The 15,007-nt window shown below is 37.5% G+C and overlaps 1 protein-coding gene across 1 annotated transcript in view; it reads left to right on the forward strand.

Moving 5' to 3' along the window:
* Positions 1 to 15,007, forward strand: part of LOC126278873 (dynein axonemal heavy chain 2) — a 914,655-nt gene that overhangs the window by 247,215 nt on the left and 652,433 nt on the right. The window contains 6 exon segments of the mRNA XM_049979148.1: positions 613 to 729; positions 847 to 974; positions 3,252 to 3,373; positions 5,625 to 5,739; positions 5,902 to 6,035; positions 6,217 to 6,330. Of these exon segments, the coding sequence (XP_049835105.1) occupies positions 613 to 729; positions 847 to 974; positions 3,252 to 3,373; positions 5,625 to 5,739; positions 5,902 to 6,035; positions 6,217 to 6,330 (730 nt within the window).

The following is a 15,007-nucleotide window of genomic DNA, read 5'->3' on the forward strand; positions in this document are numbered from 1 at the left end:
TTTGCTGTTTATGATAAATGTATTCTTGTTTCTGTGACATCAAAGCTACTTTCAGAGATCTAAATGTGAGCTATACTTGAATATTTGACTGTAACATCACTTAGTACACATTTCTACAGTACTTACAGGTAATGCAACTTAACTGCTACATCTGTTTCACTGTTACAATAAAACTGTCGGTTGAATAAGTAAGGGATGGCTGCTTTTGAGTGTCTGATGCCAAGATGGTATGGGTCAGTAATTATTAAGCTGCTGCCCTGAATTATGTTGTCAGCTGTTTCATGCACATTTATTTATCAATACTTAAACAGCTCTTATCTTGGTTAATTTCATACTATCAGTTTCCACAGCCTCACAAAATTTTAGACAATCTTTGATTTATTTTCCACTACTGTTGCAGTTTTCACCACAGTCCTTTGTTGAATGGTATACTACAGAAATGGAGGTACAAATCACACTGATTTCCTTACAGTCTCTTAAAATACTGGTACGTGTATTTAGGCATCGTACATAATGTCACAAGTAAGATACCAGTATATATTCTGGGATTCTTTATGAAGATCTGTTCTTCATTTCAAAAAAATTGAATTATTTGTACCTCTGTTTTTACAGCATATCACTTTATAATATCCCCAGGCAGAAAATAAATGAGGATAACAGTCTAAGATCAAAATGTCCTTTATGTAACACCTATTCAGCAGATGTGAAGACCTATTTTCTACATGAGCTGTACTTTAAAAGTTTCATAAATAAATTATCTGCTTATGTTATTATCCTGGTCTTCAAATTTTATTTAATATATTGTCATTAGTGATATTAAATCATTTTAATGCCCTCTCCATACAGATTAATGCATGAACCACAAGACTTAGATGAGCTTGATAATGCAATGAGGCTGCATGCACGTCTTACTGAAGAAGTACAAAGCAAAGAGAAAGAATTTCCTGTTATTAACACAAGATTTCAAATCCTGGGTAAGTGTGATTGTATGTCATCAAATTTTTGTAACATGAGTCAAATGTTGTCTATTAAATGACCTATTCGAATGTAGGAACATGACAATCAAGTTGTTAACATAGCAGAAAATAATTATTTCCAACAGCTGATATTATATGAGTTGAATGTTGAACTTTCCTTAACATAAACCAGCAGAATTAAAGCTACGTGTTCTGTCTCAAATTGTCAGTCAGTAAGAGAATTTGCTGCAAGTCTCAGTCCAGCACATAATCTTTCAGGAAGTTTCACAATAGTGAATAGGCTGATACAGAGTGAAAGATTCATTGTGAAACCAATTTCTTTTCCCTTCTTTTTTTCTTTCTTTTATTAGAAACTTAAAAACAGATGTCATTGTGCACATTATCTTACTTAACTTTCTCAAATTAATATAGGAGTCAAACCGTCCAGTTTTAAGTGACAGAGTTCACACATACTGTCTTTTCCCCTTGTTGTTGACTGACCCATTCAAAAATTCAGTTCACAGCCTTTGCTGGTTTACTTGATCCCAGTATTCTGACAGCAACATAACTTTGAAAATTGCCAAATCTGTAAAGAAACGTAAGTTCTGATACACTTATGCCTGTACTGTTCCTTCCAAGTTACTTTAGATAAATATAATTCTTGCTACATCAATCTCTCCTTAAGTACAGCAAAGAAGTCAACTACAAAGTACCCCGCTCCAGCTGAAAAAGATTTTATACGTTTTATACATGACACCCATACATGACATTTCTGTGTGAAATTACATTTACTGTGTTTCAAAAGTTATACTTTTTCTATTCCGCCCTTGATTTATCATTCCAGTTTGCCATCTTAATTGACCTGCAGAGTGAAGTTTGTGTTTTTCTCATGTCACTTCCTTGTAATCTTAAGTGCCTCAATGTGGCCTCCAAAATTATATTCTACTGCTTTGACAGCATTTTGGAATCTAGTCTTCACATCTGAAAGTCCATCAATAATGCCCTATAATAATCCTATTTGTCTTTTGATATACCTATTCATAGCATTATTAGTGCTTTCAGAATGTTGATCTAGGTCTCATATTTTATTCCACAGCATTGACAAAGACTGTGTGACTACCATCAAGTGGATTCTTTTGGTCTTATCACCCCAGCTGATTTCGGACACCCACAATTTCTAGCAACATGAATTGGAACCACCTTCACTAGCTTACAGTTTTATTGTATCAGCAGTGGTTAAATGATCATGAGAACAGTATAGAAGAACAATTTCACCAGCTTTCCACACTTGCATTTTGCGGTCTTCTCCATCCCATGTATGCTGAGTGTTGTATGTGTGTCAATATTGTTGTTGACTGTTACCAGTGACTGCTGTTTGCTGTAACCACTCAGTCACCAACTGCTGCTCGTAACTGAAGTTCTGTTTGTTTGTGATGCTGTATTGCTGTCAGCTACAGGCTGCTGTCAGCTATGTTTTTCCATAGTTTGCTTAGGTAGCACACATGACTTGCACTTCTGACAATATATGCACACTGCTATTGCTGAAATAGTACCCATTCTGCCACTCCTACTCTTCGGGTTTGCCTGAACATGAAGCAGACCTTGACCTGACCCCCATTTATGATGTACTACTCATCAGTTGATTATGTGGCTGGAAAATATATTGTTACGTTCAAAGTTTCATTCTTTTTTCTATATTAGGATAGTTGACTGGTCTGTTAATACACTGATCTAATCCATGTGATTTACATGCTGGGGGAATGTATGCAAACAGACACCATACACTGAAATTTGACAAATATTTGATAATGTCTTTGTAAGGTGTCAGACTGCTTTTGCTGCTCATATCTTGGATTGAGTCCTGCATTTTTTTTTGTGTATAGAAAATTTTAGCATTGATTCTTAATTGATTTTATTGAAATGTGTAAAAACACAGCTACTGTTTGCTTTGTTGCTATTAATGAAACATGAGTAAAGGTGAAAGATGATTATTACAAGGTATTATTTAGAATGAGAATTAATTTGTGGTCGCTGCATAGTTTTCCCATTGTATCAGTTGTTTTCTGCCAACAGTAATAAGTCTTCTTTATTTTCAAATATGTGCATAACATTCTTTTTATTTTTTTACTAAATTGATCAAGTGCTATTTTAGTAGCACACTAGCTTGTTATCGTTTGGGAAATTATAGTGTGAATTCTGTTTTTGTAATGTGTAGATTGTCCTATACATATGAAGAGAAATATGAAGGAATATTCTGCATCCATAAACTGATGAATGCACTTTTTCCCCCCACAGAACGCCATGAAGCTGATATCCCTTTAGAAATGAACAATGGTATCAAATTTCTACCAAGTACATGGGAGCAGTATTGTGAGCTGTTGTATGGTGAAGCTACTGATTTAGTGGAGAGAAATAAGGTACTTAACAACTGCAATAAGTTATCTTATATGAATACCAAATAAAAACCAAAAATCTCATTCACAGCTGAAAAAAATGTTAAATTTTGATATGTCGTACTTTTTACACTTGAAAGGAGGTGATATTTTGCAAAAGGAACAAAATCCACAGGTTTAATAGATACACTGTTGTGTTTTAATTTAACTAAGTAATGTATTTTTTTCTGTCACTAACATGATTTATCTGTTAATCTGAAAGTGGGAGAACTCTGCCCATATATTCCTAGAGACATCATTGTACATGTGCACCATAAGTAAAGCAGTCACCAATCCTAACATTGTTTTGTAGATATGTAATATTAAAGTGTGAGTTCATGTATAATGTTGGATGAATGGCCTTCAAAAGCAAGTACACAAATAGCACTGGACATGCCTCATGGTAATTTCATATACCGTAAGTGCCACTGTTACTATTGGGAGATGGTGTCATTTTGCACAATAGATCATCATTTTATTCTTCACCAAATCTGATGATTGAGGAACTTTAGTTTAAAATAGTGACATGTCAACTGATTGTAAATGTAGAGAAAAAAAGAGCTCTAACCACAAGAGTTAAGTAGCTTTCAGTAAAGAATAAATTAACCATGAATTAAATCTGCTTTGTCTAAACAAAAGTCTTACCATAAAGTGGAGATGTTGAGTTACAGACAGGCACAACAAAAAGGCTTATAAACAAATAGGCTTTCAATAAGAAGGTCTTCTGAATTAGATAACATACACACACATACATTTACACAAATGCAACTCATACACACATGACTACTGTCTCTGGCTGTTGAGGCCAAACTGTGAGCAACGGATTACCTCTCATCATGCCTTGAAATGAGGAATGTCATACCCACTGCCCTGCCCATCCCTCCCACAGTGGTATTCCACTATCCACCAAACTCGCGCAGTATCCTTGTCCATCCCTACTCAACCTCTGCTCCCAAATGCCTCATGGCTCATATCCCTGTAATAGATATAACATTTGTCCCATTCATTCTCCCACCACCAGCTACTCCCGTCGGATCATAAGCATCGCTTATCCCATCAAAGACAGGGCTACCTGTGAAACTTGTCATGTTAAATACAAGCTAAGCTGTAACCACTGTGCTGCGTTCTATGTGGACATGACAACCAATAAGCTGCCTGTCCACATGAATGGCCATTGAAAAGCTTTGTCCAAGAAACAGTTGGACCCCCCATTTGCTGAGCATGCTGCCCAATACAGCACTCTTCATTTCAGTGACCACTTCACAGCTTGTGCTATCTGAATTCTTCCTGTCAACACCATCTTTTCTGAACTGTGCAGGAGGGAACCCTCCGTGCAGTATGTCTTATGTTCCCGTAACCCTCTTGGCCTCAGCCTTTTTTAGTCACTGTTCTTCCCTCACCTACCCCCTTCCCTGTTCCCAATTCAGCACTACATAGCTTTCTGTTCCTCCAACACACCCACAGTCATTTTACATTTTGCATTTACGTTGCCCCACCCCACCCTTTGTGTAACCTCCAGACTGCACCTAGCTGCCCTACCCTCTCCCCACCTCCTCCCCTGATGCTCCCACAAACATCACTTTACCATATCCCACTCCTACCCTGCTATCCCTCCCCATCCCTGACCCATACTCCATACTCCAATCACCCAGATTGCTTCTTCCATCATGCTCGCAGTCTGTCCTCGGCAGCCAGAGAGGTGGTCGTATGTATGAGTTGTGTTTGTGTCTGTGTGTGTGTGTTTTGTCTAATTCAGAAGAAGGCCTTTTAGGTCTCTTTGTTGTGCCTGTCTGTAACTCAACATCTCCACTATATCGTGAGTAGCAATCTATCCCCTAGATAATGTTGTCATTATTCCATCCTGAATTTTCAATTGTTTGATTTCAAACAACTTATCCCAATGCCTGTAGGTCAAAATGACAAGGGACACTCCTGAACTCAAAACATGCTTACTTGAGCTTCTTGGCCAGTTTATATATGCATTTACTCCAATTTAACTGTTACCCAGCATACAAGAGGAATTTTATACTCACTATTTCATTGGCATATGTCCATTAATTACTACTTGTGATATTACCAAGTCAATTTAATTAAGTTGAAATTGTGTAATATGAGTCTTTCTGAGATTAAGACTTAATTTTTTTACTGAGAATCTGTTGCAGTCCTGTTGATAATATAAAAGAAAGAAAAAATACTTTATTGAAATGTAGCTTTGTAATTTTAATTGTATTTTCAGGAGAGATTTCGTTCTAATCTTCTGGATACTGCACAGACTTTCCAGAAAAATGCAACTCAACTTCTCGATACTTTTTTGACAACTGGGCCATTTACATCAGCTTGTAATGCAAAAGGTACTAACTAAAAAATAATAAATAATTATATACATTTTGGAATTTTATGTTGCCTGGCATTTGAAACTGATTTACAGAAATTTATTATTGAAATGTTCTGTATTCCATAGTTTATAGCTTGCTCCACTTTATGCTTTACCCTACCATTGTTTCTTTACTTAGATGCTCTTGCTTTACTCCGTACCATAAGAGAAGGTTTAGAAAATCTTCGTGCAACTGAAACACAATTAAAAACTGACCTGGGAATGTTTAAAATTTCACTATTGGACACACCAGAACTGGCAACACTGGAAAAGGCAAGTTATATCAAGTTACGTACAGTGTTCAGTCTTAGAAAATGGAAAACACACACCTGCGCGAATGCACACACAAACACATACAAACACACACACACAACTTATTTACGTGCAAGGAAAACATATGTAGGCAATATTTTTGTGTTTTTGCAGTTCATGAGTGTATCTTCTTAATTTGCAGGAATTAGCAGCAATAGAGGTTGTTTGGGAATTGACAAACCAATGGGATGAAGCATGGGAGTCTTACAAATCAGGTTCATTTTGGACTATTGAAGCAGAAGAGATGGAAAATACGGTAACTATTTGATATTTTAATTAGTATAATATCATATTGTTTGTCAAACTATTTTCACATGTTGTTTTATTTATTTAGAAGATTTGCCTGTTTATTCATAAGTTGCTATCCATTACAAAATTACATTACATTATGTATATCATTTTACTTGAAAGATTATTTTCAGAGGTTTATACACATAAAATATCACAGCTATTTCACACTATTTTGTGTATGGGTACAGCTGTGACTAAATTGTCATGTGTGTGTTTGAACACAGCTGCTTTGTTGTTTTATTCATATATGCATGTATAGTCCAAAGTCCTAAATGATTGTAGGATTCTCAGTAAAATGATAGCCAGTGTATTATTTTGTGGATAAAAAAAATCTAGGAACAAGAGATATCAATTACTTGTTGGATTAATCTGAATCATGATGGTTTTAGAACACTTTTAATTGATTAATGCTAGGGGTCTGCAGACTACATATTGTGTGAACTGTTGGCCAAGATATTGACATTCAAGAACTGCTGTGCCAGAGCTATAGAATTCAAGCCCTTCATGCGAGTCGATTCTCCAATGTTTTAGCTTTGTCATCTGAGCTTTTTAACAGGCACTGTTTAGGGACACTGTATTTGCTCCATAGTTATTAAGTGCTTCAAAGTTATTGTAATGCTTCATGTGATGAACACATACTATATCCATAATTTTAAATTACAATGAGAGGAATTAGTATTTCAAATTTTTAAGTACTGTGACATATACCAAATGACTTGCTGTAGTTCAAATATTGTAGGACTGGCCAACTGTATTAACGGATAATTAGATCCATATGAGTTTATGAAGCTGATATGTAGAAGTTTGGTGCTTCACATCACATTGGTGATGAACATTCTACTGAATTTCTAGAGATTTTCCAGTTACTCCCTTACTCAGTGAAATATTTTTGTCCACTATAAGACATAATCTAGGGAAAATTACAAGACTACACACTATCCACAGGTCTAATGTTTATCCTCTTGAACAGTACTTGGCTACCTTAATACACATTATTCAAATAGGATAATAGACCTCATTGACTATCCTTGGTCAAGGCATAGATTGCCCTAAGATCCTTAAAACTTTAGCCAAACATAAACTTATTAAAAAAGAGCTCGCCATGAACTACATATACACAAAACAACTATGAGGGCAATTCAGAAAGTAACAGGAAACCATCATTATCAAATGTAATTAAAATGTCAGGCATTTGAAACTCCCAGGAAGTGAAAATGCATGCTTTGAGAAAGTTGCAGCATGTGCCAGCATATGCCATGACGAGATGAATAGGAAAGGCAGTAGAAACAAAATGGCCATGTCCCTAGCTTTGTGCACATAGAAGAAGAGAAAGCAGTAATATGATTTTCAATGTTGAGGGGCGGATGTTGTAAATTTATGGAGATAGCTGCATTCATGTGAGAAGAATGTACTAGTGGGTAGATGCCTTTAAAAGTGGATGTACATCAGTTACAGCATGGATGTTCTGACAACATGATTCATGAGAACCAGTATATTTCTATAGAACCTTTAGGCAGGGAACTGAATATCATTGTCGGACCCGCTCTTGCCATTATTAGTGAAGTTTTCAAGTACCATTTATTGTGTGCACAATGGGTGCCTGGATGCTTACTGGTGAAAACAAGATGATGGGTGTTCAGGCTCCCACATCATTTCTGGTGTGATATAACACTTATGGACATGACATTCTGACATTTATTGTCACAGGAGATGAAACCTGAGTGCACCACTGTGAACCAGAAAGCAAAGGACACTCGCCAGAATGGTGACATTTATCTTCTCTGGCCAAAAAGAACTCAAGTCTCAGACCTCAGCTGGAAAGGTCCTTTCTACCCTCTTATGGGATATGATTGGGTCGATTTTGGAACACAGTCAGCAAAGAGGTGAACAGTGCCTGCTACATCGCCGTGTTGGAGAATGAGCTAAAGCCAACAGTACAAAGGCGTTACAGAGGACTTCTGTCTAGAGGCACCCCTCCTTCACAATAACATATGTCCCCACACTGCCACTACAACTCTTGCTGTCATTCAGAGATTGAGATTTCACATCTGACTTACCAGAATCGCCTGAAGATCGCACTATGGCACTTTCTGGATGATTACACCTGGCTAAATACTTGAAAAATATTCAAATTTTACTACCTGGGACTCAAAATCACACAAGTTTTTGCTATGTGCAAAAACATAACTCCATGGACAATCAGGTTAAGTGTTAGTGGTCACTAGTAATGACAGAGATGCTACTTCCCTAGCTTGATTGTTATTTGTTCTACTGAGTATCTTCCTCCCTACTCTTAATACAATGGAAAAACCATGGAATAATTGCCAGGTAAAGGTGTATTTCAGTAACTGCTGAAGAAAGTTATAATAGACATCATGCATTAGTTTCTGTATCACAAGAACTCACTGCCAACAATTGGTCCCAGTTTCGTAAACTATTGCCATTAAAAGACTTCATCATCATCGTCCATTAACCATCTGCTGTTGCCTGAGTGTGGTACAAGGGCCTTTTCCATCTTTATATGTGCAGGTGTACTCCTTCCCTCTCAACTTGATGGCACTTGGTGATTCTTCCTTTCAAACTGTGTTACTTAAATGGTCCACCATTTTCTCTGCTGGCCGTTAGGTTTCTTCCCTATACAAAAGACACTTTCCTATTACCTATACCTAAAACTTGTACAGAGCTCACATAAATATAACAATAGGTCCAAGTGTGATGATCTACAACTGGCAGCTGATCACTTTTGACACTGTAAATGATTGTCTTGTCAAGTTATCCTAATTCGCAGCATCACTCTCACTCTTTGTTGACAATGGTTCCAGTTCTGAAGCAACCAGGTGGGTTGCCTGCAGCCACAGCCGTGTGGATGGCCAAGAAGACCACAGGAGTCAGAAGACAGCTTTCTGGTTCATTCTGTTGTGGTTTCAAACTTGTGTAGAATGAATATTGAACTGGGAGAATGAACTTCAGCAACAGTAATAGGTCTTCCGACTTAGCTGTTCTCAGACAGCTTTCTGGTTCATTCTGTTGTGGTTTCAGACTTGTGTAGAATGGATATTGAACTGGGAGAATGAACTTTAGCAACAGTAATAGGTCTTCCAACTTAGCTGTTCTCAGAAGAATAAGTCCATCATGAAGCTGAGCAAGTCACATGGGTATGCCTCCTATCCTATGCAGCCATGCAGGGTTTACCTTACAGAATTGTGTGTCTTTAGCTAATATATCTCTGAAAAATAAGGCGTCTCACTCTGCCTTTCTGTACTGCACCCATCTCATTTTGAATCATTTTGTTTTTTTATTTTCTGTGTCTACTTTTCTGTAGATAAAAATATCAAAAGTTGGTTTTGTTGAAACAAAATCTCGTGGTTACATCTCAGTGGTGTGAAAAGCAGACCTGATATTGTCAAATAGCTGCATGCAGTCCTTGGGAACAAATATAAACAGAGTTTTCTTTTTTGTTTTCTCAGTTTGAGGAAAGTCAGATAGCTGTACCCTGATACTAGAAATTTGTAATCAAGGGCTTCAGTTGATGTATTAAAGCCAAAAGCACCCCATTATTGTATTTATGCTTGGCCCACTGGAGTTGTCATTGTAGGAAGTTGGATGTTTAATGTCTGGAGGCAGTGGATGGCCTTACCTCACCAGACATGAACCAATTTCCAAAGGCCAACATGATGCAATATTTTTAGACCACATGTACATTTGAACTTGAAGTGTGTTCTAAACACGTGTTCCAAGTTGAATATCCAAAGCTTTAACTTGTAGTACATTAGGTTAGTGTTCTGCTTTGGTGAAGACAATGTCTTCTATAGATAAAGATAGATTTGATGTACTAAACTTCGTTGAAAATGGCAAAAACAATGAAAGTACTACTCCAAAAAATGTATGTGTTGTTGATAAAAAATACAAAAGTGATTGAAACATAGGAATAAAGTAAGTGTTATGACAGACAGTCATACTTGTGGACTTGCTTGTCTTCTCAATAACAGCCCGCAGTATATGCAAGTGACTTCATAAAGCCTGGCACATCTATGTCCGAAGCCTGTAAACACACATTTTCCACAGATGTAATAAGTTTATCCTCAGAAGATTATGTAGTACTTTGTGGTGGGACAAGTTTTGTAAACAAAAAAGCAGCTTGCAAAGCAAAACTGGAATTTAAAAAGTGCTTAGGGCAGCTGACACACAAATGTTTTCGTGCAGAATATCCTCCGCTGATACAAGTTGTGACTAAAAAAGGAAATTACTATCACAGCAACATTAGCTGCATATTCCACACATTTCATGGGTTACACCTTAATAGCCTTGGGAAAATACTGCTTGTAAAATATATAAATGACAATATCAACAATAGGAATTTAGCACCCAAAAGCAAAACCATCTTAAAATGATCTTCACATAGCATAGCTGAGACAACACCGACATCTCCACTATCAGCAATGCCGGGAGAAAAAAACCTTGTTTGGCATGCACTAAGAAGGAACCTCAACATTTTTATAGTGAGTCACACAAGGGAAGTGCAGTGTAAGGCATTGGGGCAGCCAGATGCCAATAGTTAAGAATTTTGTGTGTCCAACCAGCCAAACAACAATGCAAAAAGTGTGCTTTTCTTGCATATTAATATACAACTACTTAAAAATAAAAGAAACGGAATACTGATTTGAAGGATTAAACTGTGACGTTGTGCTAGTAAATGAACACTGGTTAATGCTTAATGAACTTGAATTAACTAATTAATGGAAAATCTCATGTAAAGATGTGAAACAATTACTAACAAAGAGATAGAGGGGCTGGCCAGTACTTACCTCAGCTCAGTACAGCCGATAGAAACACTGTATGTGCCATTTGGCTTCTCCCACACAACACCAGTCCCTCTGAACTGCGGAGATGGGAACTTGCACTCCAGCACATCCTTTCATCCCGCCATCCCCCTGGACTGAACCTACGTTAAACAACCTCACTCCCATTTACTTTTCAGTCTTCTCCTCTTTCCCTTTCCTCTTTAGCCATTCATGCATCTTTTCATCCTGCATCTTTATACTATACACCTCTTTACTTCTGTATGCATCCTCTTTGGTTTGAAGCTGGCACAGTACCTACAGTAGAATATCTTTGGATTCCCTCTGACAACCATTCCTCCATCCTTGCTACCCTCCCTGTTTTCCTTTCCCTGTTGCTTCATAACCTGGGTTGTGAGTAACTAAATCCACTTTCCCTTCTTCCCTTTCTTTCTACATCTACATCTACATCTACATCTACATCTACATCTACATCCATACTCCGCAAGCCACCTGACGGTGTGTGGCGGAGGGTACCCTGAGTACCTCTATCGGTTTTCCCTTCTATTCCAGTCTCGTATTGTACGTGGAAAGAAGGATTGTCGGTATGCTTCTGTGTGGGCTCTAATCTCTCTGATTTTATCCTCATGGTCTCTTCGCGAGATATACGTAGGCGGGAGCAATATACTGCTTGACTCTTCGGTGAAGGTATGTTCTCGAAACTTTAACAAAAGCCCGTACCGAGCTACTGAGCGTGTCTCCTGCAGAGTCTTCCACTGGGGTTTATCTATCATCTCCGTAACGCTTTTGCAATTACTAAATGATCCTGTAACGAAGCGCGCTGCTCTCCGTTGGATCTTCTCTATCTCTTCTATCAACCCTACCTGGTGCGGATCCCACACTGCTGAGCAGTATTCAAGCATTGGGCGAACAAGCGTACTGTAACCTACTTCCTTTGTTGTCGGATTGCATTTCCTTAGGATTCTTCCAATGAATCTCAGTCTGGCATCTGCTTTACCGACGATCAACTTTATATTATCATTCCATTTTAAATCACTCCTAATGCGTACTCCCAGATAATTTATGGAATTAACTGCTTCCAGTTGCTGACCTGCTGTTTTGTAGCTCTCTCCTCCCTGATGAAGGAACATTTATTCCGAAAGCTAGGAACTTAAATTTTCGGTTGTTTTTTGTGTTTCTATTGGCTTTACTGAGCTGAGTTAAGTACTGGCCAGCCCCTCTATCTCTTTGTTGAACTTGAATTAAGTGTATCTTGTTGATACCAATTAACAACATGTTACTGTAGAACAAATCTGGAGCATGGTGATGTTTCCATCTTTATCAAAGAAACAAATAATTTAGAATATGAAGTGAAGTTATAATTCTAAGTATTCTATGTGTAGAAGCAGTTTTTGAAGTGTCAGCAATAATGATACCAAGTCAAGAACTAATAGCTGTATCAGTGTACCACTCCCCTAGTTATAACACGGAATTATTCATAGAAAATCTCAAAAAATTGTTAATAATGCTCTTAAAATATAAAAATTGCTGAGTTGTGATATTTTTTGATGTTAATATGACCTTATGTATAACACCAAGTATGTGAAGCACAGATAGACATATTAAGATCTTTAAACTTATGATGTCTAATAACAAACCCACCATGCTGAAATGATATAATCTGCAACTTCCTGTCAAATAAAACTGTATTTGGTACTTTAAACCTCAGGATAACAGGTCATGCAGAGCTGCGATGTAGGCACCCTCTAAATAACAAAACAGACAGTTCGTCAACTGAATAGGAAGAGTAGACCAATCGGTGAACATAAATTGACTCAGTTAAAAACCAACCTTAATCACATACACTGGTATACTGTACTCAGTAATGGTATGCCTGGCAATTATTCAACAGAGAAATTTTTAGAGATATTAGTAGAAAACCTTGACTCATGCCATACCAAATATCACAAAAAACACACAAAGCATAACTGGAGCAATAAACCTCAAGATCAGAGAAACTGGTACACAACAAACCACAGCAACAAGAAATGATGGTACACTACGACAGATTGCAACAGAATCAATGTGTGAAGGAAACTTAACAGTAGTGAGAAGGGTGTATACATCAGAAATTAGTGTAGCCAAGAGGAAAACTGATGACAGATAATACTCAATTCTACAAATAAGTCTAAAGCAGCATGGAAAGTTCTCAAAATGGAGAAAGATCTGAAATAAACACAACAATATTCCAATTTAACCAGTCACCTTAAATGCACACTTACCAGTTCTCGTTGTTGCTGTGGTCTTCAATCCTGAGACTGGTTTGATGCAGCTCTCCATGCTACTCTATCCTGTGTAAGCCTCTTCATCTCCCAGTACCCACTGCAACCTACATCCTTCTGAATCTGCGTAGTGTAGTCATCTCTTGGTCTCCCTCTACGATTTTTACCCTCCACGCTGCCCTCCAATACTAAATTGGTGATCCCTTGATGCCTCAGAACATGTCCTACCAACCGATCCCTTCTTCTAGTCAAGTTGTGCCACAAACTTCTCTTCTCCCCAACCCTATTCAATACTTCCTTATTAGTTATGTGATCTACCCATCTAATCTTCAGCATTCTTCTGTAGCACCACATTTCGAAAGCTTCTATTCTCTTCTTGTCCAAACTATTTATCGTCCATGTTTCACTTCCATACATGGCTACACTCCATACAAATACTTTCAGAAATGTCTTCCTGACACTTAAATCTATACTCGATGTTAACAAATTTCTCTTCTTCAGAAACGCTTTCCTTGCCATTGCCAGTCTACATTTTATATCCTGTCTACTTCGACCATCATCAGTTATTTTGCTCCCCAAATAGCAAAACTCCTTTACTACTTTAAGTGTCTCATTTCCTAATCTAATACCCTCAACATCACCCGACTTAATTCGACTACATTCCATTATCCTAGTTTTGCTTTTGTTGATGTTCATCTTATATCCTCCTTTCAAGACACTATCCATTCCGTTCAACTGCTCTTCCAAGTCCTTTGCTGTCTCTGACAGAATTACAATGTCATCGGCGAACCTCAAAGTTTTTATTTCTTCTCCATGGATTTTAATACCTACTCCGAATTTTTCTTTCGTTTCCTTCACTGCTTGCTCAATATACAGATTGAATAACATCGGGGAGAGTTCTTTGCCTTTACAAATGTCTGCTTGTGTCTGTGTATGTGTGGATGGATATATGTGTGTGTGCGAGTGTACACCTGTCCTTTTTTCCCCCTAAGGTAAGTCTTTCCGCTCCTGGTATTGGAATGACTCCTTACCCTCTCCCTTAAAACCCACATCTTTTCGTCTTTCCTTCCCTCTTTCCTGGAGAAGCAACCGTCGGTTGCGAATGCTAGCAATTTTGTGTGTGTGTTTGTGTGTTTTATTTATTGTGCCTGTCTACTGGTGCTTTCTTGCTTGGCAAGTCTTGGAATCTTTGTTTTTAATATATTTTTCCCATGTGGAAGTTTCTTTCTATTTTATTTACAAAATTCTACTGCACCTAACCAACATAATCAACCAGATGCTACACAAGGGAATCCTCCCAGAGTGCCTAAAAATTACAATTGTAAAACGTATCCATAAGAAAATTGATAAAGCATCTCTTGATAATTATGATCCCTTCTCACTCATACCAACCATATAAAAAATTGTAGACTGTTGTATGCACAAACAGATGAACCAGCACTTCGAGAAAAATAATTTACTTGGCTCCTTACAATATGGTTTCAGACCTCATCTTTCCACCATCTCTTGAGGTTAAGAAAAACCTGTGCGACTTTTTTAGATTTGAAAAAACGACTTTTGACTAGATTTGAAAAAAGACTTT

This window comes from Schistocerca gregaria, chromosome 6 (assembly GCF_023897955.1).
Source record: "Schistocerca gregaria isolate iqSchGreg1 chromosome 6, iqSchGreg1.2, whole genome shotgun sequence".
Taxonomy (NCBI): domain Eukaryota; kingdom Metazoa; phylum Arthropoda; class Insecta; order Orthoptera; family Acrididae; genus Schistocerca; species Schistocerca gregaria.